The 25,714-nt window shown below is 32.9% G+C and overlaps 1 protein-coding gene across 3 annotated transcripts in view; it reads left to right on the top strand.

The window, feature by feature from the left end:
- Positions 1-22,672, top strand: part of LOC124358584 (1-phosphatidylinositol 4,5-bisphosphate phosphodiesterase gamma-1) — an 89,588-nt gene extending 66,916 nt beyond the window's left edge. For all 3 annotated transcript variants that reach the window (XM_046810898.1, XM_046810891.1, XM_046810896.1), the window contains 8 exons: positions 4,022-4,216; positions 7,211-7,432; positions 7,862-8,068; positions 8,456-8,570; positions 8,813-9,079; positions 15,582-15,721; positions 18,068-18,175; positions 19,573-22,672. In XM_046810898.1, the coding sequence (XP_046666854.1) occupies positions 4,022-4,216; positions 7,211-7,432; positions 7,862-8,068; positions 8,456-8,570; positions 8,813-9,079; positions 15,582-15,721; positions 18,068-18,175; positions 19,573-19,659 (1,341 nt within the window). In that variant the 3' untranslated portion in view covers positions 19,660-22,672. The remainder of the gene's footprint in view (positions 1-4,021; positions 4,217-7,210; positions 7,433-7,861; positions 8,069-8,455; positions 8,571-8,812; positions 9,080-15,581; positions 15,722-18,067; positions 18,176-19,572) is intronic.
- Positions 22,673-25,714: the final 3,042 nt, after the last annotated feature.

Raw genomic sequence — 25,714 nt, 5'->3', positions numbered from 1 at the left:
GAAGACCAAAAAAGGTGAATATTTGTCCACGGCGATACTACCACCGGAACTATAATTTCCGTTCAGTTATGTTCCAATTTAAAGCGCGAGTTATGATACACATTAATTACATACATCTTTTGCGGGAACCTAATAGACGTCGAAAACGCTAATCACAGCAAACTAGAGGCTGCATGACTCATGTTTTCCCGAAATATTAATTTATACAAGACCGCCATTCACGGCAGGCCAACCTACTCACGGGATCCTAATAGTCAACGGAACCGCTAATCATAGCAGACTAGAGCCTGCATGGCTCATGTTTTCCCGAAATATTAATTTATACAAGACCGCCATTCACGGCAGGCCAACCTACTCACGGGATCCTAATAGTCAACGGAACCGCTAATCACAGCAGACTAGAGCCTACATGGCTCATATTTTCCCGAAATATTAATTTATACAAGACCGCCATTCGCTAAAATATATTTTTGTCTACATTTTCTTTTAATAATGGAAAATATAACCTTATTCACGAATTATCTCAGGTTTGTAAATAACATTTTGTTTGCAAATCTGTATTTTTGTGAATGCGTTGCCCTGTGGCTGCTTATACTCGCGGACAGCGTGTGTACAAACATGCGTACAAAAATAAGATGCCAGTACACAATTTACCGATTGCTAAAACGTATTGCCGTACTTACTCTATGAAATGCGTAGATAATTACCAAATCAACAAATTATCGCATTTCTGTGTTTATGTTTGTGCAATGGTTGACATCTGCTGTGGCTATGTGCGGGCGTCAGCTGCTTGACAGGAAACGAACAGACGGTCGCTAATTTCCTTTCTTCGCAATTATTGTAGTTTTGTGTATAAAAAGGAACCTAAATTCTTTGATAGGCAAGGGTATTATGATCACTGTAAAGATATAATTAGCTGATTAGGGCTGCTAAATGTCAAACATCTCATTGGTCTATTGGAACAAATCAATCTAAATTTGACACAATGATCAAAAGTTTTTAACAAAATACTACCTAGAAATTTGTAATATTAACAATATTCATAGAGTAGTATACAGCTTATTGGACAGCTCTGCTTCAACTAACAAAGTTTGCAAACATAACCCAACAATAATATTTAGAAAAGTACCAATTTTGAAAGAAAATTTAGTACACCAAAAATTACTTGAATTCAATGAGCACACAAAATAAGAAAACATAACAGTTGGATCACATCCTTGCAACAACCCCAAATGTTAAGTATGCAAATGACCTGCTCCACTTAAAAAACATTTACAAGTAGTGCTATACAGAAGTCCCATAGAATATTTGAAGATTTAATCTGTTATTCTAAAGATATTATTTGTTGCATTCTATGCAAGATAATGTCCTAAAGATTACATTGCTTTCACAATAAACTCTCAAAGAACAAGGATGATAGGGTACAGGTAGCATATTGTCAAAGCATGCTAACAGGAAAACGGTGGTGTGTATGTTTAAAACTTAAACTCTATTATCAGGAAATATTCACTCATTGTGCTACAAAAAGATTTCAGTACCTACATCAAATAAATTTTTACATGAAACATAATAAAATAAAATTGAAAAATGTAATTCTTGTCCTCAAAGGCAAAACACTAATTTTATAGACTTAATATATGCCAATGTTCAGTTTAGCTCCGTTTCATCTTCTGCTCAGTGAAGTACGTCTGAAGTATGATGCTGTTGTATTGTACAATGATATATCGTACAATTTTCAATTATTAATGAAACCCAATGTTTCAATAACTATTATTACAATACATAGTATAATAATTTTGACCCAGTTACTTTAAATAAGGCACAGCAAAAAGCCTACTATTTGATACTTGCGAATTTCTATAGCAAATGACATACATATCACAGCAGGAGTGAATCTAGATGTGGAATGATTTTTCTATAGCTTTATCTCACTTCAGATGTAAAGGATAGAACTGATCGGTAAGATTGATTTTTTTATCATAATTGTTAAGATGATTAAACAAAGTTCAACTGAAGCCTACAGGCTGCCTAAAATAATTCACTGCTAGCGTACTGTCTTTCTGTATGTCATAACGCACTAAAGAAGAATGAAATACCAGAATTTAGAATTGTTTGTAATAAAATTAGATTAAATATATCAATAAAAATATTTTTCTTATTTTTATAAATGTGAATAAGGTATAATAAGGTAATATATAAGGTATTAATATGACATAAGAATAACATTGTATCTCTGCAGACCCGACAACCATGTAATGGAAAAGATGAAGAAAAACTAATTCCCTCTCAGTTTTATGTATTAGCATTTTTGTTAATAATTGGCCCACTCCCAAGATTTGATCTGCTTTATCACTGAAAAAGTTGGGAAATTAACCAACATGGTAATGTTAGAATAGAATAAAATAGTACCTGTAAATATATGCATATAAATGTGTCCTTATGCATGTTCGTATGTCTGTACTGAGTGCAGCACCAAAGAAATGGTAGGTTAAGTTTATAATAATGTTAGATTAAATTACATTGAGATGTCAAGTGATCCAAGTAGTTTGGACCAATCTTCAGATCTCAGCTATAACCAGTTTTTTACATATTTACAATAAACCAAACCACATAGTAAATCATCAAAGCTAAAATAGTTAATTACAGAACACTTATGCAGGCAATAGTTTGTATGCAGTATTAAATTGTGACAATATTATTAGTCTTTTTTAACCGTTCAGTTTAGTATTGAAGTCATAATACAAACAGTATATAACTTTAGGGTACAAATTAAGTCAAATTAATATCTATTCCTATAGGGCGACAATTAGAGCAAATTTATTCAAAATATAATATTTATATTATAAATATTTATAATATAAATATAAAATAAATATATATATATATATATATATATATATATTATATATTTGTAATATTTTTTTATTTATTATATATATTTTTATTGTAAAATATTTTTTGCCAAAATATTGTACAAAGCTACTTTCCATTCATGCAAGTGTATCATTTCCTTTTGATTCTACCTAAGAATTTTAATTTTGGATCATGTAGCGGGGGTTAACTCCAACAGTCCTCATGATTACAATTACATTTTTCTATCAAATTTGTCAATACTGCTAGTCTTGATACAAATTAAAAGCCTTTTAAATTAAAATTTATGATTTGTCTCGTGTAAACATTTTATAAGTTTCAAATCCAAGTTATAATAAATTATATTTATGAATTAAATTTCATTGCAAAATTTATTTTAATTAAAGTTCATTATGTATGTTTTATATCTATTCCAATTATAACTGGTCTTTTATAACTTTTGAATAAAAATTTTTCTACATTTCTAGTTTTTGCTAGTTCATACATCAGTTTGCTAGATTTTTAAGTTTATTTATTTGTTATTGCTGGTCACCAAATAAATATTTTTTATGATCTCTTCATTTTAGTTTCCTGACACTCAAATTTGAACTTAAAGCATAAAAATGAGTGTGGGCCTAATTGTTGTACTAAGTTGATTTCAATTATTTAAGCGATTGTCTTAATATGTCATTCAGTTTGAAATAACTTTAAGCAAATGAAAAAATACAAACGATTATGCTAACAATTGTGAGTCGAGTTACCAGTTCACTTGTGCCCCAAATGTGACATTGCCATATCTAGAACTTTTAGTTTTTTAGGTTGATACAGTTTAAAAAAATCTAATGTTTAAACTAATATATAGTATTTAGTATTAATTCTAGAATTATTATTTATTATATTAATATAGTATTGTTTTTTTATTAGTATAACCACATGCTAGGGATGTACTGGTGCCAGAATGCAGTTCTGGTACTGCTTTAGTGGAAGAAAAATTATTATTATATATATATATATATATATATATATATATATATATATATATATATATATATACATATATCTTTAGTATTCACAGCTCAGGATGAAGTTTATAAACGAAGTACCTACATTTAAAATAAAAACAGTTAATTAAAACTTAGAAGTACTATATCCCTTTTTCTTGGTGTTCCAGATCACAGTAAAAGCCATATACGATTACCAGGCTCGCCATGATGATGAACTGTCATTCTGTAAACACGCAATTATCACCAACGTGAACAAGCAGGATGGAGGGTGGTGGAGGGGGGACTACGGTGGGAAACGACAGCACTGGTTCCCCTCCAACTACGTGGAGGAGATTGAGCCTCAGCAGGACAGAGATGACAGTGTATTACTTCAAAATACTTTACATTATATTTAGCTTGCCAAATACTGCAGAAAATGGAGATTTATTTTATAACAAACAAATTTCTGAAAATTAAGTAGACACATCAGTATATTTTTTATATTTAGTAATTTAACAACTATTGAAAAATATATTTTTACTTTGATAAATGAAGCCCAAACTTTTATTTTCTTGTTTTAAAATCACTAAGTAGATTTTCCATCTAAAATAATTTTGTTTACCATATCAAGTTACAAGTTTGTATGTTTGTAGAAGCAAATACATATAATGCACTCACAGAATATTTCAGTTACATAAAAGTATTTAAATATGGATACGTTTAATATTCCTCTTACTAGTATATTCTTACCATATTATGTTGCTGAGTCTGGGTAAAACTGGAATGGGGAGCCTTATTTCAGCTTCTCAAACTTTATTGGTTTTCACTGGTGTAAAAGTAGTTTTGTGTGAAATTGTGCAGTTTTTTAGTGCTCCATTTTATGAGGTAGTACTTTTAAGACTAACTTTTTAAAGTATAAAATATAATAAAACCTTTTGAAAATCTTTGTTAGTTCCAGTTTTTTGCAATTCTTTAGTGATAAGAAAGAAGAAAGACCTTTCTTATCTGATGTAGCTGATAACAATAGTATGAGGCAATTCATTATATCCATCATCATCAGACAATCTTTCATCAATCTTGCAACCAAAACAAAACTGGACAACCAGTATAAACTGACCACATTTATCAAAGGTCCTGGATAGCTCACCTGGTTAATTGACATACTTGTAATCTTGAGTTTCTGAGTTCAAGACCAAAACAATTAGATCCGTTATGCATCTTTAATAAGTATAAAGAAAAGTGGACCTCTGGATTTAGTGTTATAAACATCAATAATTTCTCATTCTGTTGTTATTCAGATTTATAAATAATAAAGTAAAATTTACACTAAAATATAATTTAATTAAGAGTCACACATAGAATGCTATTGTGCATGGATAAAAATCTGTCGAAAGTGGCATTTATTTAATATTTATTTGGATATGGTATAAGAAACTAATCTTAGGAATAATATCATTTTGATTCCTTATAAAGTCTTAAAGGATTGTAAGCCAACCTACATAAATTTAAAATTGGCAATAAGGTGTATAAATAAACACATTTTAATATTTAATTTAAAACAAAACCATCTAACGCCAATAGATAATTATTTGTAAATTTGCAAATATTTGGGAATTCATGTAGATAGTCAATTATTATCTTTGACTCCACATATAGATTATTTTTATATTGTATAAATAGAAGTTTGAATTGTGTATTATTTCTGCAAAACTACTTCAGGACAGATACTATTATTATTTCCAGTCTGTCTTTAGATATGGTTTGATTCTGTAGGGGAGCTGTAACAGCACTCAGGATATTTTGATTCTGGAAAAGAAAGTGATTGGAGTCATGATTAAGGCAGGTCCAAGGGATCACTGCAGACCACCTTTTTACAGTTACAAATTCAAACTGTTATTAATTTGTACTTATTTGATCTCAGTATGTACATCTTTAAACATCAAGATAGTTTAAAATTTAATCATGATTGCCATTAACATGATTTCATGAAAAGAGGTGATGCTGTTATAAGATATTACCACCTAAATATGACCTCAAATAGCTACACATCGTTTTGTCTCTGAGAATATTTAATGTCCTGAAACCTATGATTACTTTGTACTCTGAAATAACTACATTTTAAAGTAAGATTTATTCTTGGTTCTTCAAAACTATAAATAACTTAATTTTTAAACATAAGTTTTTATTCAATATTTATTTTTGACACAAATTATTTCACAGGTTTGTTCCTTCATTTGTTGCTTTCACAGTAGTTGTAAGTAGTAATTGAGATATTGTGTGACCTCTGGCTATGTGCTGTAATTTCTGACATTGTTAACGATGTTTAAAAATTCAAACAACAAATGAAGACTGTGTATCAGTTCTCTGAAATTACTTCTCAGATATCTAAGCATAATGATTGTCCATGGTGGTTAAATTTTTTCTTTTTTCTAAATTTATTTAATTGTCCATGACGTATCTGACTTACCTTCTGAGTTTCTCAGTGAGTTAAACAGTTCCTGAGTAAGTTAAAAGGGGTCTGTCATACAAGTTTGTTATACTGGTCTCAATATGAGCTTCTTGATCCTTGGATTTCTAGATTTGTATGATGTTTGCATCTCTCAAATATTGAATTTTCGTGTATAATAATAGCACTTCAAATCCAAGATCATAATTATTGTTTCTTGACGGGTACCAGTAGACTTCATGATAGCATTGTTCTTTTAGCTGCCCAATTATTTCCAGAACCTTCTTTGTCCTAAATTCATAATCCAAAGTTTACTGGATGTGTAGATTCTATGGCTTCATGTGTGATATCTGGTTTCTAAATCTTCTTACTTGTTGAAATTTCTATGGTATGTCACTTTTGTAAATCGTCCGTGGCTTTGTATCCAACAAAGGTTTTGATTCTATCTTCACAGCCACTCCCCGTATTTATCAGCCATGAATATTTTTTGTCTTCAATCCTGTTGATTCTCTTGGGAATATTAATCTTTAGTTCTCGAGATTTTCTCGATTATTAAGATTAATGAGTTCTCTATGTTTATCAAACATCTTAGTCTTAAGAGTTCTTAAACACTTCTGAATTATAATATTGTGATCTCTAGGCAGTAGGCCTCCTTTGCTGATGTAGTTTTTGGACCATACTTCCTCTTCTTTTCCCAATACGTCTAGTTCTGAGACATTTCTTTAAATACTAACATGAAATATTTTCAAATCTTTGAAAATTGGACTAACTGCTCTTAGACAGGGAACATGTGGTGAACACGTTATTGAACATCTGAAAATTCTATGATCTGGAACACTATTCTTATTTTACAAGATGCACCAACTATTATTATATAAACTACGGTAAACCAATGCTATCAATATAAATTAATTTGTGTTGCCTGTTGCAGTCGACAGACTCCATGTTCCTGGGGAACCTACAGAAGGGCAGTCTTGATGTGATGGGTGCTGTGGTAGAGTTGGCAATGACCGGGCGGCCAGGACTGGAGTGGGTACTGAGGATACAGGTGCCCAGCATGTGTACAGCATTCGAGGTGGCAGCTCCTACACGTGACCAGGCTCTCGAGTGGATGTCAGCCATCAAAGAGACTGCCCAGACTGCCATTGTCAGAGTATGTCAACAATTCTTTCTTGTTACTGTACTTTAGTGCTCACTTAAAACAGTGTTTTAGTAAAGTTTAGTGAAGACTAGTTTAATCATGAGGTGTAAAATATTTAGTATTTTACATCTTTTAGAACAAACTACTTCCTTTACACTTAATAGTATAATCTGAATAGATTCAATTAATTAATAGTGTACTCAACAATGGTAACATAATATAATTAATACTTATATTATTTGATAATGTATTTAGTATTTGTAAATTGATCATTAAATGTTAAAATTATTGTAAAAAATATACAGTTATAAAAATATTAGTTTACATATCTACTATTGAATATAAGCATTATCGGTTTATACGAATTTTATTTGTTCCTAAAATATGATTTTTTAAATAATTTTTCCCGATTGATAAATATGTGGTTATTATTTTTTACAGGAAAGCCAAAACAAAGAAATGGAACGCACTTGGAGGATTGCCAAAGAGATGTCTAATTTAATAATTTACTGTAGATCTGTGGCTTTCAATATGGAGAGGATACGGCAAAAAGGTTTTATATACAATGAGATGTCCTCGTTCCCAGAAACAAAAGCAGAGAAAGTAATCTGTCAGCAAGAGAGCAAGTTCTTTTTGAAATATCACCAGGTAGTATATATTAAATATTTATATATTATTATTGTGGTAATACAGTGGCTATTAATTTATGATATACAATGACTCAATTATTTCAAAGTATAGGCTGATTAATTGAACAATTCATAATGGTATGTTTTTACATATACAACATTTTTATATACCAATAAACTATATCAATTGACCCAAATGTTAATACCAAACTGAATCAAATATGAAAAATAAATTAAATAAACTAAACTATCTTTTTGGTACCTTGAAGAATTAAAAAGATGTTTATGTGAAAAAAGAATTTATTTTTTTAGTAAAACTATAGTTTAAAGTGTGTTTCAATATTGACTTGTATAATTATTTCACATGTAAATTTCTCGCAGTATTCTAAACAAAAAAAATCCTCAGTTTCAGTTTAGTCGAGTTTATCCAAAAGGGCAAAGAATAGATTCGTCCAACTACAATCCAGTACCGATATGGAACACTGGCTGTCAGATGGTGGCACTGAACTACCAAACACCGGGTATGTTATGTCTGTAAAGTAAAGAGTTGTTTAGTGGAGTCATACATTTAATTTGTTAAAGAAACTCCAATAAAAAATGTAGTTTGGTAAGATTGTTTTTAAGATAACTCCCAAATCTCCTAAAATATCTCAACTATAACTTTAATCGTTTATGAATGAGGTAGTTAAGGATAGTTATATACTATATGTTTAGTGGACATGAAATGAACGTGTTTTTATATGATAAATATTTACACAAACAGATAAAGCAATGCAGTTGAACCAAAGCAAGTTCCGGCTGAATGGTAATTGTGGCTACGTGCTGCGGCCGGACTTCATGTTCCATCCTGACTACGAGCCCACAGAACCCAGTGGCCTGCTGGGAGTGGAACCTGTGTCTGTTTCCATCCAGGTGATAGCAGCCCGTCATCTGATTCGTTCCGGCCGTGGCACCACCAGCCCCTTTGTTGACATAGAGTTGCTGGGTGCAGACTACGACACCGGCACCAAGCTCACCACCAAGACTGTCTGTAAGTCAAATATTGATAACTCATTCGTATTCACAGATTATATTACATTTTAAAGCTTGCTCCCTCCAACCCATTGAGGTTGATTTTGGACCTAACTGTTGGATTTCATATACACTTAGACTGTATGTGTAAACCGCATAAATGTATAATGTCAGTTCAATATTGCTGATGTTCCCAACCACCTGTTCACTGCTCCTCTCTCTATCTGGAATGTCATCAAATGCTGCAACATATGAATCGATTTTATTAAAGGGCATAAATAAAAAAATAATAACTTTCGAAAATTTTAAAAACTGTTTAAAGGATATTTAAATTAAATATTTGATTTTAACTATATAATAGATGAAAGACAGTTATGAAGAGAATTATAATCTTCAATTCTTTACTCTTATACAGGGCCGTCCGAAGGGGGGGGCGAACGGGGCGGTCGCCCCGGGCGCTGCGGCCAAGGGGGCGCCGCGCCGCGGCTAGGAGGTGCCTTACTCATAGGAGGATTGCCTACTCATAGTCAATATTACAAAACAAATTTCAACGATAATATTCTACTATATACATACAAACCCCAATCCGGTGCCTTAATATTTGTTAAAAAGAACTTGGTTTGAACCATATATTTAAAAATACTGTTTATATTTTTAGTAAGTTAAGTTTGGCAACACCGCGCGCAAAAAACAACTTAGACCATTTGGCAACACCGCACTCGCAACTCCAAATGTCACTGTCATTGCGTCTAAAACCGTATAGGTAGGTAGGTTGCTAACTACTCTCGTGCGTTTAGTGTTTGTAGAGACTTAGAGCTGTGAAATTAGGCGAATGTGTACGTGAGAGGTGAGCTTCGTATTGTATTAGTAACCTACATATACAAAAGCTACAGACATGTGGGTAGTTAAATATGTGTTGGTTGTCATATGTATTGGTTAATAATTATGTAAATGTTGTTTCGACCAAGGTACTACGTGCACTCTAGCTTGCATGTCGTAGCGTAGGCATAAAAACTACGCAACATGTAGACCAACAGATTTAAACATTATTTTTTAATTTCATTTTAAGTAAACAAGCATAATTTTTTTTAGAAGTTTCATTTTATTTCAGATTATTTATTAAAATGTCTAGAAAACTATCAGGTGCTCAGAGACGAAAATTAACAAAAGACAGTGAATTAGCTCACAGTGCTCTTTTAAGTAAAGTACCCAAGTTGACAAAATTCTTCACAATAGCTGAGGGCACTACCCAACAACCTACTTCATCTTTACTCGCTACTTCAAATACCCAGGACTTCGACCATGAATGTGAACAAGACCTAATTTTAACTGAGGTAGAGAGGAGACTGCTGAAATACTGAAGGAGGAAGTGACAAGCTTAAGAAGGGAAACTGTTGAAATTTTAAACTACCGTACCAAAATAAAAAATGTTTCAAATGACTGTCAACTTGGCCTGAAAATTTAACTGTCAGAGAGAGAGATGAAATCATAACAAGCGTGCTCCGTCATTTAAAAAAAAGTAATGATGACTATCCACTAAACAGTGAAAAAGCGTCATTTTTCAAATGATTTTCAATATCGCCACGCAGAAAATGGCGGAGAAAGTGAAAAGGCGGTGGTTAGTTTATTCTTGCTCTTCTGATGCAGTGTTTGCTTTCCCATGTCGTTTATTTGACAATAACCACATGGTTTTGGCAAAAAGCAAGATTCAAGGATTCAATAATTGGAAAAAATTTCATGAGCGAGCTTCATCTCACGAAACGTCATCTGAGCATTTTTAAGTTTACCCAGCAATGGATTGAAGCTGAACGTAGAATCAACCAAAATGCAGCAATTGATACTGAGCTCATGGGCCAAATACAAAAAGAAGCCGAGAGATGCAAAAACTACTAAGAAGAATTATATATTGCTATTATTATTTACAGCAACACACAACTTGGCTTTTGGTGGAAACTCAACAAAACTTTTTACTAAAAATAACGGAAACTTCCTTGGCCTTATCCAGTTTACTAGGAGAGTTTGATGATCCGCTTATGATGGAACATTTAAGATGCATTGAAGAGAGTGAATATCGAGTTCAAATGTTGTGTCAATATTCAAAATGATTGATAAACTGTCTGGCAAAGGAGGTGAAAAACAATATAATCTAGAAAATAAAGCTGTCACGGTACTCTCTCAGTTATGTTGGATGTACGCCAGACGTAAGTCTTACACAAGGAACAAACATCTCTCACCATTCGCTATGTTCACGAAGAAGAGGAGATCGATGGTGAAATTGTTATTGAAGAAAGTTTTATAGGCTACACGATTTACTGAGGAGTCAACAGGGGAAGCATTGACTCAGAAGAGGTAGAGTTATGTGGTTTGGACATGAGTAACTGCCGCGGGCAAAGGGTACGACAATGGCGCAAACATGGCAGGAGCTAAAAAAAGGGGTCCAATCACGAATATCATCAGAATATCCTTTAGCTGTATTTACACCTGCGGATGCCACAGCCGCATTGGTTGTTGCAGATGGAACCAGATCATCCGTCAAGTCTACTCTACTTTTTGGAATCCTTCAAATGATTTACACTATTTTCGCATTCATCTCCAAAACGTTGGTGCGTTGTCAGTGACCATGTTTAAAGGTTTAACTTTGAAAAAGGTTTTGTGAAACAAGATGGGAGGCTCGAATAAGTTCTGTATCTGCCGTTCGATACCAGTACAAAGACGTCCTTGACGCTCTTGTAGAACTGAGTGAAACTGTCAATGACCCTACAATCTCATCTGAAGCTAAGTCCCTCCAAATTCACATGGAAGACTTTTCATTTCAGGTTTGCCTTATTGTTTGGCACGATGTTTTGTTTGAGGTAATACTTGATAAGTAAAACCTTTCAAGGTAAAAGCACTGATATTGCTTTAAACATCAAGTCTGCTGCAAAAAACTTTACAGTTCATAGATGATTTTCGTAAAGACGGTTTAAATGACTCAGTTTCAAAAGCCAAAAAGATTTGTAGTGAAATTGGTGTGGAACCATTGTTTAAAAGAAAAACGCCAAAGAACAAAAAATAAGCTTTTTGATTATGAAAGTAAAAGTGACTACAAAGCAACCCCAGAAGAAGAATTTAAAAGAAACGTTTTTCTACCCACTATTGGACATTATGCAGGCTTCCCTAAAAGAAAGGTTGATTCAGTTTTCAAACCACAAAACTTGAAATGGGGGTTCTTATACTACCTTAAACAACTCCCTCACGCAGAAGATTTGAAGGAATGTTGTGAAAATTTACAGAAAACACCTATCGTTTTGGGCAAACCTCTGACATAAGCGGGAAAAGAACTTTATCAGGAACTCCTTCATGTCAAAACTATTGTGAATGAAGTAAGCCTAGCTAAAGGCAACCCCATTACAAGTTTTTAAAAGTGATTAAGAAGACAGACAGAAAGGACCTATACACAAACTTATGGATTGCATTTCGAATCCTTCTAACTATTCCCATATCTGTTGCCAATTGTGAAAGAAGCTTTAGTAAGCTTAAATTAATAAAAACCTACTTGCGTTCTTCAATGTCTCAGGAGAGACTGTCATCCCTTGCCATGCTGTCTATTGAAAATGAAGAATGTAAAAGGATGAAGTTAGAAGACGTTATCAAGAAGTTTGCTAGTGCAAAGGCCAGGAAGATTTCTTTTTAAAAAATAAAACTATCTCTGTCAAAGGTAAATAATAGTTATGACATTAAGATTGAAATAGTCATGCATTGCGTTTATATCTGTTACTACTATTAATAGCCCTAAAGTTCCACAAAAGTATTGTATGCCAAAGAGCCAAAGTAATAATTTCTTTATATCTATGTATATAGGTCTATTCAATATTATATTATCTATTCTAAAACATGTTTAAATGTACATATATAATATATTTGGTATTTTTTTACACACAGAAAACTGGAGTATTTATTTACATATAACAATTTCCAAAAATTCCTTATCACTTGGTATGGCTGTACTGACGAAATGTAATTTTTATGTGGGGGCCCCCAAGGCATGATTTGCCCCGGGCGCATTAAATACTGGGGACGGCCCTGCTCTTATAAATTATTAAGTAATTTTCTTTCAAAAAAATGAAAATATCACCCCTAGAACCAATTCAGCATGGCTTATACTTAATAATAATAACAGTGAAAGTGCTCCCATAAATGTGAAATTTTTTATGGTTAATCCGACAAAACACCAACCAATTACTCGTGCATACAACTTTAAGAAACTGTAAGTACTTGCCAGCTTTACAAGCCAAAGCTAAAAAACTAAAAAACAATTGAAACTGTGATGGCACTAAAACTGTCAGCTCACAGGTGCTCAGTTCCCTACTTCCAACACTACATTCCAGCTCAAAGTCAGACAGTCTGATGTATGTCACACAGTTGGAGCGTTGACCTTCCTTATGCTGACAAGCCACACTGACCTCACTCACTGGATACTGATTAAGCTGTCTGTTCAACTTAATTATAAAAACTCCAATCTTGAAACAACAACGACACATTGACAGCATTTTCTCTCTTTATTTACAGTCATCAAAAGCACAGACCAAAGGGGAATGCAAACACTAGCATCAAAAAATTTAAAAAGCAGCAAAAGAGACATTGTTTTCAGCATCTCTATGCAAGTAGCACAATTCAAATCATCAATTGTGACAGAAGGATCCAGTCCAGCCAGCTGACAACTTATGAGGTAATACGTGAGGGAGGGATAACTTATATTGATGGAGGGAGTCCAGTCAAAGTCAGTCAAACCCAGACTAAAAAACTGTCCACAACATCTTTGGCAGGAGGATCCAGCCAGCTGACAACTTATTAGGCATGGATGGAGGCAGTCAAACCCCAACAAAAAAACTGTCTAAAATATCTACTCCATATTGCAGAACACCTAAATACATATTTCACGACTGTATATAAAAAGACACTGGAAGGAGCTGGTCACAATCTTGATCTAACTGACAACCAAGTGGAGATCATTGACAATGTATCTGAATTTAAGCTCTATTTGATAAATCTGCCTGAGGATGAAAAAACTATTCTTTCACTGGTCAAAACCCTCAGCAGGAATTGATGATGTATCAATGTTCACAAGCAGTACTGATAAACGTCTATGCTGTCAGTCATCAAGAGAAGGATTAAAAATGAGACTAAAAACATAGTGTAATTTTAACAGCATTTTGTCATCGAGTAAATTAGTTTTGTTTTCTCAATTGTATTCATTGAATGATAACTATCAATACAGTGTTGAGCGACATTGGATCACAACCTACAACACATAAACTACAAAATTATACACAACAACAATTTGTTCACCTGATGAGACATTGAGAATACATCTTCGTCACTGACTTAGATCTTTTCAGATGGACATGGACTCCAGATTCCAGAAATTAAATCTGTGATGTGACAGTGTCAGATTTCAGATGTTGTTGTGGAAGGTGAAATGGAGATGAACTCAATATTTGTGGTGGATCTTTGTTTACTTTTCATTATGTCAGACTTATGTTGATTATATTGCTTTCTATAAGATCTACCAGTTTGGCTTACGTAGGAACACAAACAATCGGAACGTTTAATGCTGTACACACCTCAATTATTAAATTTATCGATGATTTGGCTTCGGTTTAATAAAAATGTTATAAATACAGTTTTTAATTCTATATGTGAATTCAATTCAATTTTTCTTCATTTCTTGTTTTAACTGTATTCTAGTGAATAACTTGATCAGTACACACGTAATTCTTTTCTTAATGGTCCTTGACATCATTTTCATTTTGCTCTTCTTTATTAAACTTTATTGTTTCTTTATGAATGTGTCAACAATACTGGTTTGGAAACCAATAGAGGAGGTGATGAATTTTACAAGTTGACTTCTTTGTTAAAATTATCAGGATTCTAAGGAACTGCAAATAGTTGATATACTCGTACCATTAGACGATATATGGGTGCTATGTATTGCATTTATTGTCTGAACAGATGTAGTTGGCTTAAGGTAAATATTAAAATTGTGTTGTTTCTTAACTGTGAGGTCCTGCACTTAGTCTTAAATGGACCTTTGCGCTTTCCTTCTTACTAACCCTAAAATCTTAGTTGAGTTAAGTTAAGTTAAGTGGACATACTTGCTCGTAAATCTTTGTATCATCAGTGATAAACAAAGTATTGATATATATGTCAAAGCTAATTAAGTTACCTGTACAGAGTTTTAATAATAGACTAAGTGTAAACAAAGAGTGTGGGTTTAACTTTAGCAATCATACTTAATATAATAAAGTTACAAACATTTAATACTTTTCATTCTCAAATACAATATCAACACAACATTTCTGATATGGCAACCTTAACTTATGTAAGTTATGAATAAATTAGTGACCACCAATCTTTTTTTTAGTTATACAATTCTAATTTGGTTCTGCCTTAATGTATTTTTAAGAAAAAACATGACATACATCACTTTTGAAGCGGTGGTTAACATTTACAAAATCTGAGCTTGTGCTTGTTGTTTGCAGCGGACAATGGCCTAAACCCTGTGTGGAACGACTCTTGTGACTTTGACATAATCAACCCACATCTGGCACTACTCAGGTTTCAGGTCCAGGACGAAGACATGTTTGGAGACTCAAACTTTATTGGGCAAGCAACTTATCCTGTAAGTGTAAATTTACAAACCGATGAGAGTGATGATTAACTTTGATTATTCAAATAAAATCCTAAATGAAGAAGTTTGAAAAGTTATTATTTAGGTATATAATCTTTGTCTATGGATTTTGCACTGAAGGAATTGTTTGCCTGACTTCTCTCTAGTTGAAACATTTAACAATAATTGTTGTGAAGTAATAAAGAAAAAGGTTAATTTATCAAATATTGTACACTGTGAAAACACAATAAGTAAATCATCAATAGGAACTTTACTATAAGTTATGAACATATTAAATTTAAACAGTTAAGTTTAAAAAGCATGTAAATAACGTAACGTAAAATATTTAATTTTGCCAACTGGAAGACAACACATCATAATATTCAAATTAAAGTGAGAAAGGTGTAAAGGGTAAAAAATTATGATATTGGACTTATTATGAAAAGCCTTATGCAGTATATACCCCAGATACTTATGTTATAATGAATCTTTTGTAAAGAGGCATATCCATAACAGAAATAACGGTGAATGTGACAGTTTAATCAGACAAACTGGGAAATAATATGGTGGAACATCATTTAGAGAATACATACAGGAATTAAAAACAAATATAAGAAATCCACTCTTAGTAAACACTTTGAAATGAACCATTATTTTTTTGTAGAAATTGTTATAAAAAGAAAGAAATTCTCAAAATTCAAAGAAATTGAGAATGGTGAAATAAAAAGGCAGAAACACACTCTTATCTCAATACATCAAGGTCCTCAAGACATTTGAAATACATTGTTAAAAACAATAAAACCAGAATATTGTTCAGCGCAGGATGGACAAGTAATTGAAAATCATTACTTACTTTAAAAGGATTTTGTATGCTGTATACTGAAAAACTGTCCTAGAAGGTTGAATTATTGTACAAAATTTGGCTTTAAAATAATATACGAGGGCCATCCGGAAAGTAGTACCCGTTTGTGAAATAAAGACACAGAAGTAAATATTAACAAATATAAACATTTTTATTGAAAAGAGCATGCCTTAAACTACTTCTCCACATAATCTCCAAGCAAATTTAAGCATTTGTCATAACGTGTGTGACGAGTTTTTGTATTCCAGCGTCATATTCCTCCGCCGCCAGCCGATTGAAATACGTAGTCACGCCTTCTTTAAGTTCTTCATCGCTGTCAAATCTTTTTCCAGCCAAAAACTCTTTAAGTTTTGTAAAGAGATGAAAATCTGAAGGGGCCAAGTCCGGGCTATACGGTGGATGGTCGAAAATTTCCCAATTGAAATGCTGCAGAAGTTGTTGTGTTATCCCCGCTGCATGAGGCCTGGCATTGTCATGGAGGAGAATGACGCCATCAGACAATAGACCTCTCCGTCGATTTTGTATTGCCCGCCGTAATTTCTTTAATGTTTCACAATACGCATTAGCGTTAATAGTGTCTCCACGGGCCATAAAATCAATAAGCAGTACACCACGTCGATCCCAGAAAATGGTTGCCATAAGTCCTGGTGGACAGAACAGTCTTGAATTTTTTTGGTTTCTTTGGTGAATGAGTTGATGCCACTCCATTGACTGTCGTTTACTCTCAGGTGAAGCATAACAAACCCACGTTTCATCACCATTAACTATGCGATTCAAGAACGTGTCTGCTTCATCAGAATAACGTTCCAAAAATGTGAATGCAGCAGCCATACGCTTGGTTTTGTGCTCATCTGTAAGCATGCGAGGGACCCACCTTGCACAAATTTTTTGAACAATGCAGATGGTCTTTGACAATTTCATGAACAATTGTTCGAGAAACATTAGGGAAATGTTCACAGATGTCATCAATTGTGACGCGCCGATTGTTCCTCACGAATTCGTCTACTGACCTCAGCAGTTGATCTGTAATGACAGATGGTCTCCCTGAACGCTCATCGTCGTGTGTGTTCCCCCTCCCCAAGTTGAAATTACGACACCAGTGCCGAACAGATGACTCTTCCATCACATTGTCTCCATACACTTCCTTTAATTGGCGATGAATATCACAAGGTCAAACGTTTCTTGCGTTGAGAAATTTTATTACAGCCCTCACTTCACAACTGGCGGCGTTTTTAATTTTTTTAAACATTATGAACTGCCACAGAAACAACACAGGCAATGCTAGCGTCACGGAACTTGTAACAGAGAAGGCAGACAAGCCACTGAAGCGATCTGACCTTGACCGGCGGCTACTCGCGTCGTCAGCGCCTCACGCGGCGGAAACGGGTACTACTTTCCGGATGGCCCTCGTATATTAATAATGTAAGTAATAATTATAATAGTTAATACAAATTCTATCAATTGCTTACCTCATTATGACATTCACAAAATTTTAGGTGGTTGCTCTACGCACTGGCTACAGAAGTGTGCCTCTACGGAATGGATTTTCAGAAGAGATGGAACTGGCAACTCTTCTTATCCACATAACAATAAGACATGGCAAGGTAAATTTCCCTCCAAAACACAGGACAAGTTATGTCACTTTGCAGGCTATATTAAAAAAAATTATTAATTTTATGCCTATTCTTATCATGGTGCATGTTGTTATTGTGACAAAGAATGTTCGTTTAATGTTATACAGCACAGGTTTTAAACTAAGGCCTGAAGGCAAAAATCAATTTCCGCTCATAGGAAAGCAACGATGGATTTTTTTACTATTGAGTGTTATGCACTAGCTAGGCTGAAATACAACAATTTCTTATAGTATTTTTTATAAATTATACACTATTCTATTATTAAAATATTGAAGTACATTTTCTATATAATTTGGCTAAGGCTAACTGCTCAATGCTTATTAAAATATAAATCTTGTTTTTTTTGAACAAGCATTTTGTATACCGCAATATGATGAGAAATAGGCACCCTAGTCATAGGAAAGTAAAGGAAATAGGGCTACAATTATATACTAAGTCTATATCGCTAGATAGGCGACGAATTGCTGCTTCAGCAAGTGCACATGTTCCTTTTATAGACTGAGCTCGGCAGCATATAGAGTGGAGAGGGAAGGTGATAATCTGCAACATGGACCCTCACCTCATACCCCTCACGGCTCACTTGAGTACAGGCTGTTTTGTAGTTCAATCGTCACTGAGCAATACAATCCACTTCACTTGACTGATAACACTACATTTGGTTTGGACATACTCTTGTGTGGAGTGGAGAGGGAAGAATGGTTTGTATGCGTATGCTAGTCATGGTACCATCTAAGAGGCTCAGTCTGGAATCATGAGTAAGTTGTTGGCACAAAACAAACTCCTTTAGCCTAACCAAGCTTTACTCACTTTTCACTACCAGTATTGATTACCACACTGTTGATGGGGAGACATTGATAAGCAAATTTCACGTGTTTAATAATAAGTGGAGTGTTAACTTCTTTGTAAAAAACTACATTGCTTTATACTGAAAAAATACTGTGATATAATAGTATAATATTTGTAGACGTCATGAAAAAAGAGTTAAAAACAAATAGTGCTCATATTACGTCAGTTCTGAGTAGGAAAAGTGCAATCTCTCAAATTTGACTTCAAAGTAAATTGAGCAATACAAATACTCATTGTATATCGTTCTTCGTTGTATATTTTCGTAAACTGCACAAAGGCATAAAGCCTGTGTTTGTTTGAGCTGTAGGACTCAAAGGGTTAAATGTTTACAGGCTCTCAGAGGAGATAATGGTAGATGCCACACCAGCAACCACATGGCACGAGGGGTTGGAGATGGAGAGTCCTCGGAAGCTGGCTGATGATGATAGCATCAAGACTGGCCTACCTCTAACAGTTATGTTTCCTTGAGAACTTCCTGTGTTTTTTTGAGTTGTAGGGCTCAAAGGGTTAAATTTTTACAGCCTCTCAGAGGAGATGCTGGTAGATGCCACACCAGCAACCACATGGCACGAGGGGTTGGAGATGGAGAGTCCTCGGAAGCTGACTGATGATTGATAACATCAAGACTGACCTACCACTAACAGTTATGTTTCCTTGAGAACTTCCTGTGTTTTTTTGAGTTGTAGGGCTCAAAGGGTTAAATTTTTACAGCCTCTCAGAGGAGATGCTGGTAGATGCCACACCAGCAACCACATGGCACGAGGGGTTGGAGATGGAGAGTCCTCGGAAGCTGACTCATGATTGATAACATCAAGACTGACCTACCTCTAACAGTTATGTTTCTTAAGAACTTCCTGTGTTTTTTTTGAGTTGTAGGGCTCAAAGGGTTAAATTTTTACAGCCTCTCAGAGGAGATGCTGGTAGATGCCACACCAGCAACCACATGGCACGAGGGGTTGGAGATGGAGAGTCCTCGGAAGCTGACTGATGATTGATAACATCAAGACTGACCTACCTCTAACGGTTATGTTTCCTTGAGAACTTCCAATCACCTGCTGCTGTCTTAATCTGTTTATTTGTTTTTCATACTGTAATGGGCAGGGACCTATCAAGTTAAGTGTTATATAACTGGGAATCTACTATGTAGAATATGGTTATTCCATAAGCATAAGTGAACAAAGCTGGTACGAAAATTGACAATTGCTTCAATTTCATTCTATATCAGCAGCTATTAAGGATATTGGATCATTATACATAATTTTATTGGATCATTTTGTACAAAAAATCATAATGAACAAAGTTGATATATTTATACTCTATTTTAAGTTAGATTTGTTATTTTATGCGTGTTTATTTTAATTTTATCTCATTTTATTTTATTTTTAGTTTTTGGATCAGATTATATATTAATATACTTTTAATTAAATAGAGTTGACTCTATACAGTCAGTATTTCTGTTTTACTCTGGAATGATAGCAACAAATGGCAGCAATCAATCAAATGGACTGATTTATTATTTAGTGGTTTGTGTCTTACGGTGATGGATAGTGTGTATAGCCTTCTTACTGTCTGTTCTAGTAATGGTTTTATTTGGGAATGGTATATGTTTAACACGTTTGTAAAAGATTAAGTCAAACAACTAATTTTAAATTACAAAAACGTATAACATACCAGCTCGTACTGGTAAATTAATGAAGCTTTCTGACGCAATTGTTCTTTTTCTACCATTCCCTCACAAAGAAAATATATTGTATGCAGATTATATTTACAAATAATATTCCGTTCCATAATATCTTCTTTTTACGCAGAGATAGGCTACTGTAGAGTTCAGTGTATTAATTGTGTATGTTTGGACGCAACAGTTTCAAAAACTTTCAGGATGCAACTCCAGATTTCTCTGTAAACTGGAATTACTCTATACATCTAAAATTCCTTGTGATAAAACCCCTTCCATATAGTGAAATTTAGAAAATGACATTGAGTTTCACCATGGTTAAGAATAGTAACATGCAATGATTTCTTAGATTGAAAATTGTGTGTTTCTAATCTCATCTAGAATATTTTATAGACAAATATTTAAAAACTGGGTATACAAATCATTGATTATAATTACAGTATGAAATGTTTGTAATTTTTAATATTAATAAATTTTAGGAAAAATCAGTTATATTCTGTGTCACATCCATTCATCTCTTGGATATGGGAACAAATTATTATTCTTTATCTCCCACGTCCTTTTTAAATCACTTTGTGACTGTAAGTTTCTTAATGAAATTATTTTGTTCTATTTACAAGTTAAAAGTAGTGTCGTTTCTGCATTTCACTCTTCAAATACTTACAAGATGTAGCCACAGCAGTAACACTGACTTGTAAGCTAACAATGATCTTTACACCTATTTACACGGACCATTTCGTCGTTCCTCCATTTCACTATTCAAACACCTACAAGTTCTAGCCACAGCTGCAACTCAGTAAATTACAAGAGCAATTGTACCATTGCCTCATTTTCCAGTCTGCTAATGTAAATCACTGTCTTTGCTATGTTTCAATGTACGTTTCTTCTGCTTTTAGTGAATAGTTTCTGTTAATTACTGTTATTAACATTCACATTTTATTTATTCTCAATGTTATTTTATTTTTTAATCCAGTTAAATTTATTGTTGAAAAATGACTTGTCATTATTTTAATTATATTGACATTCAATAAAAAATTCTTAAATCTACTCATGTAAACTTATATTAAACATAATAATTTATGAACCTCGCCAATATGCTTAGCTAAGATATTTAGTTCAACCATCACGTAAGACAATGATTATTGCACAAGTTGTGTTTAGTTTCTCGTACAGAAAGCATGTCTTCCATGATGTTGTATCGCATGTAAAATGTACCTGTGTAAAGACTGTTTGTCTTGTGATGATGCATCTAATAAAGAAAGTCAGGGTTTTTAATCAGTCTGATGCTATTGAGCTTTGTTTAAATTCTCACAGATATTTTGACACAAAAATACTGATTTTTGTGTAAGGTTGCAACTTTTGTAGACTACCAAAGTTTGTTGTTTGCTTTTCAAACCTGAACTGTTCAATAAATAAAGTTGTAATATCGGTGGAATGTTCACATCGGATGTCCCACAGAAGTATCTTCAAACACAATGAGCAAAGCATTTTTGTGGTGTCAGATTTTGTTACAAAATTTTCATTACCACATGAAAAACATTTTTACAATCTTTGTTTTGTTTGTTCTAACTTAGGATTAATATAAATATTTAAATTTCTGGTAGACTGTTCGGTAGATTGGAATCATGCATGAGTTTTGTGCTAGATAAGTGTTGGTACTTGACGAGAAAGTTGCCTGTGTTTCTCTCAAGTTTTTTTACTATTATTCCATTTTTAGTTTTATATTTTTTACACTGTTATGTTCAATTAATATGTTCTTTACATAATTCTTTTAAGATATTGTTTAGTGTTTAGTCTATCATAATTGTATCATATATTTTATAGCATTATTTATGTACTATTTTGTATATTATTGTAGTTGGTAGTGAGCAAATCTATGTTTTATATGTATTGAATTGTTCTTATTAGTTTAATTTGTGCATTAAACTTGTTGTTTAACTCGTGAACACATTGTTATCTGTTTTATTACGTACTCAATTTATGTGACGTTTAAAGTGTAACTAGTAGAAATTAAAATTGTTATAATAGTTACTTGTGGTTTTAAAAATTATTCAAACAGTTTTTTTAAACAATTATAATGAAATTAACTTTACAATTCATCTTATATTGTTAGGTACTATTGTACCTACGTAATTGTACCTGCAGGGAACTATACAATTATGTTTTTATAAGAACATGAAGTCAATTGCACATAATTCAATGGCCAAAGTATACCTCTGTATTTCCTAGTAGCTTAGTAGATATGAGGGTTTAGCAGAATGCACAAATGGTTTATATTCTTTATTATTATAGAGTACACTAATATAGTGATTATTAAATCTCTGTCTGACAGTTCACTCGTCCATTTCAGTGCACCTATAGATTCAGCATACTCCACAATTTCCACTAACAATTTTCAATCAGCAAATTTCTCAATCTATCATCAAAATATACGACACCTAGAGTAAAAATAATCTTTAAAAATAATACGAGACCAAATAAAATCTAATATTATTGTAATGACAGAGCATAATATGAAATAAAGAGATTTAACTTAAATAACTTTATTTTAACATCTGAGTACAGCCACACCACTACTTCTGGTAGGGGTATGGTTATATTGTCGGAGAGGGGTTTCAAGTCAAAACCTTTGACCTTAAGAAATATTAATCAGTTAACTGAGGATAAACTTATCAGTTTGACATTTCAAGATGACAGCTTCATGTTAAATCTACCTGTCTCCCAGTCGGGTCTTAGTCAAGTGAGAAGGGATATTCTAAAAATTTATATTTCTTCACTATTTTTGTATGTATACACAGCACAAAATATAGATGTTTGATTTTGATCTACTGATTCGGCTATACCTCGAAAACCTTTTGAGATAAAACATTGTAACTAATGTGTTCTAATATGAAAGAATATTTATTATTGGAAAGGTTATTAAGTGCATATCTTATACTAGTTTACAAACACACTTATCTTCACATATTACATCTCATACAATAATTATGCAGGGGTGAAAAAAACATACGCACAAACTTTTTTACGCCATTTTTCTGCTAACCATATCATGCCACTAATGAGCTAAAGTAGCCAGACCATTATTGGTCATCTTTAGTTTATTCTACATAAGCTGTTACAGCTTTGATTTTTATTACCTTACATTTTGCTTTTTCCTTCAAATACACTAAATTATTTTTAAAACACCTGTGTAACATGAACAAGAATTAGTTTTGGTAAAATACTTCTTTTATGTATTTTTTGAGGTGAATTGAGTATTTGCTGTAAAATTTTTACTAGTAAGAAAATGCTCGTCTATTATTGGTGTATTTGTCTACACACATATTTAATTTTGTACTAATGCACAAAAAGTTATTGTTTTTGTGCATGCACAAAAGAGTATTGCTTTTTATCCTAGATTAAGGATTTAATAGCAGAGTTTCCAAATATTGTAAATTAAGAATTTTGCAGTGTCTACTAAAAACTTTCTTATGATCTATGTATAATTAGGTGAAATACTGTGCAACTCACCGTGTCTTTGTGTTAAAGCTTTCATTACTTCATTAACACAATATTTTAAAACAAAGCCTTTTTTATTGGTTTTTATCACAAATAGTTAAAATTCCAAAATAAAATAACGGACAAATCAGTAAACATAATGATATCCATCACGTGTATTAATTCACTAGCACTTATCCTAACCCTTATTTACTTCTCCTGTATAATTTTGATTCTTTTCAATTAATCTACATAGATTTTTGAGCTAGCTGAAAACATTTGAGCTGGCTCAATCATAAAAACATGACTTACCTGCATATCTTGAGATTTGCCACATGTGTTTTGGGATAATTGAATAATACACTAGGTTATACTATCTTGTAACATGTTCATGACAACGGCTTATTTCGGAACTTTTTATTTGCTGTTGAATTGTTCAATAACAAAAAACCGTAATAATTGACTTAACGTTAAACCTCTAAGTATAATGGGAAAGGTATGTATGCTTCGCATATTTGTAAAAAAATTGTTTCAATATGTTTTTTAATGTTTTTCCATGTACCCCAAGGGGTACCTAAAAAATTTATTTACCTTAATAAATGGGCAATTGAGCGCCCAACAGGATACACGATTGTAGAAATGGAAATGCATAATGACGTGTACCCCATCAGGCATAAGACACACTTTACGAAAGCCTGTTGTGAAAGATTGTGTGTATGTGATTGTGTACATGTCGTGAACATGTTAATGGACGACAAACGAAGCTTTTTATGTAGATATGTGTATTTACTAATAGTATCTATATAACATATTCACTCAGCCTATTACAGAGAAAATTATTATACTCCTTGTTATTTTCGTAAATATTAATTAAAAAAATACCTGCATTTCAATGTATGTTAGTTAGTTTATTTTCTTGATTCGTCTTCTAGGTCTTTTTGTATCACTTTGGCTTGTTACAAAATGTCAGATAAAACTGTTTTATAAAAGAAAGTCTTTACTTAAAATAATCTGCAATGTTTGTTTTCATAAAGTCCATAGAAATATGTAAAATAAATAATGTAAGTTATTCCTTGCAGGAATATTATAAAAAACATTTCAATCAGAGCTTTGCGTAGTGTAATTACACAATTTTTGCAATATATGGTGCTAGTAGTGGTGAAAAATATATATTGTGCATTATATGTACTAAATATTATTAGTTGAGACTAATAGATCTATATGTTTGTAAATTTAGTTTCATTGTGCTTAACACAATTAGACATTTCATTAAGTTTTTGTAATAAATAAAATTTAAACAAGAAATGTTAATTTCAAAGTAAGATGAGGTTGTTTTGTTTAAGTTGTTGCATAATACGGGGTGGGAGGGTGTAGCTAGCAATAGTATGAGAGATTTCGGTGATGAGGGAGGACGAGTAATAATCTACTCATTCAATATCCGGCTACTGTGCCAATTCTATCACATAATATACTTACCTCAGAGTTAAAATACATAAAATTCTCATAATTTT

Source organism: Homalodisca vitripennis, chromosome 1 (genome assembly GCF_021130785.1).
Source record: "Homalodisca vitripennis isolate AUS2020 chromosome 1, UT_GWSS_2.1, whole genome shotgun sequence".
Classification (NCBI taxonomy): Eukaryota; Metazoa; Arthropoda; class Insecta; order Hemiptera; family Cicadellidae; genus Homalodisca; species Homalodisca vitripennis.
This window is presented reverse-complemented; position numbering and strand designations above follow the sequence as displayed.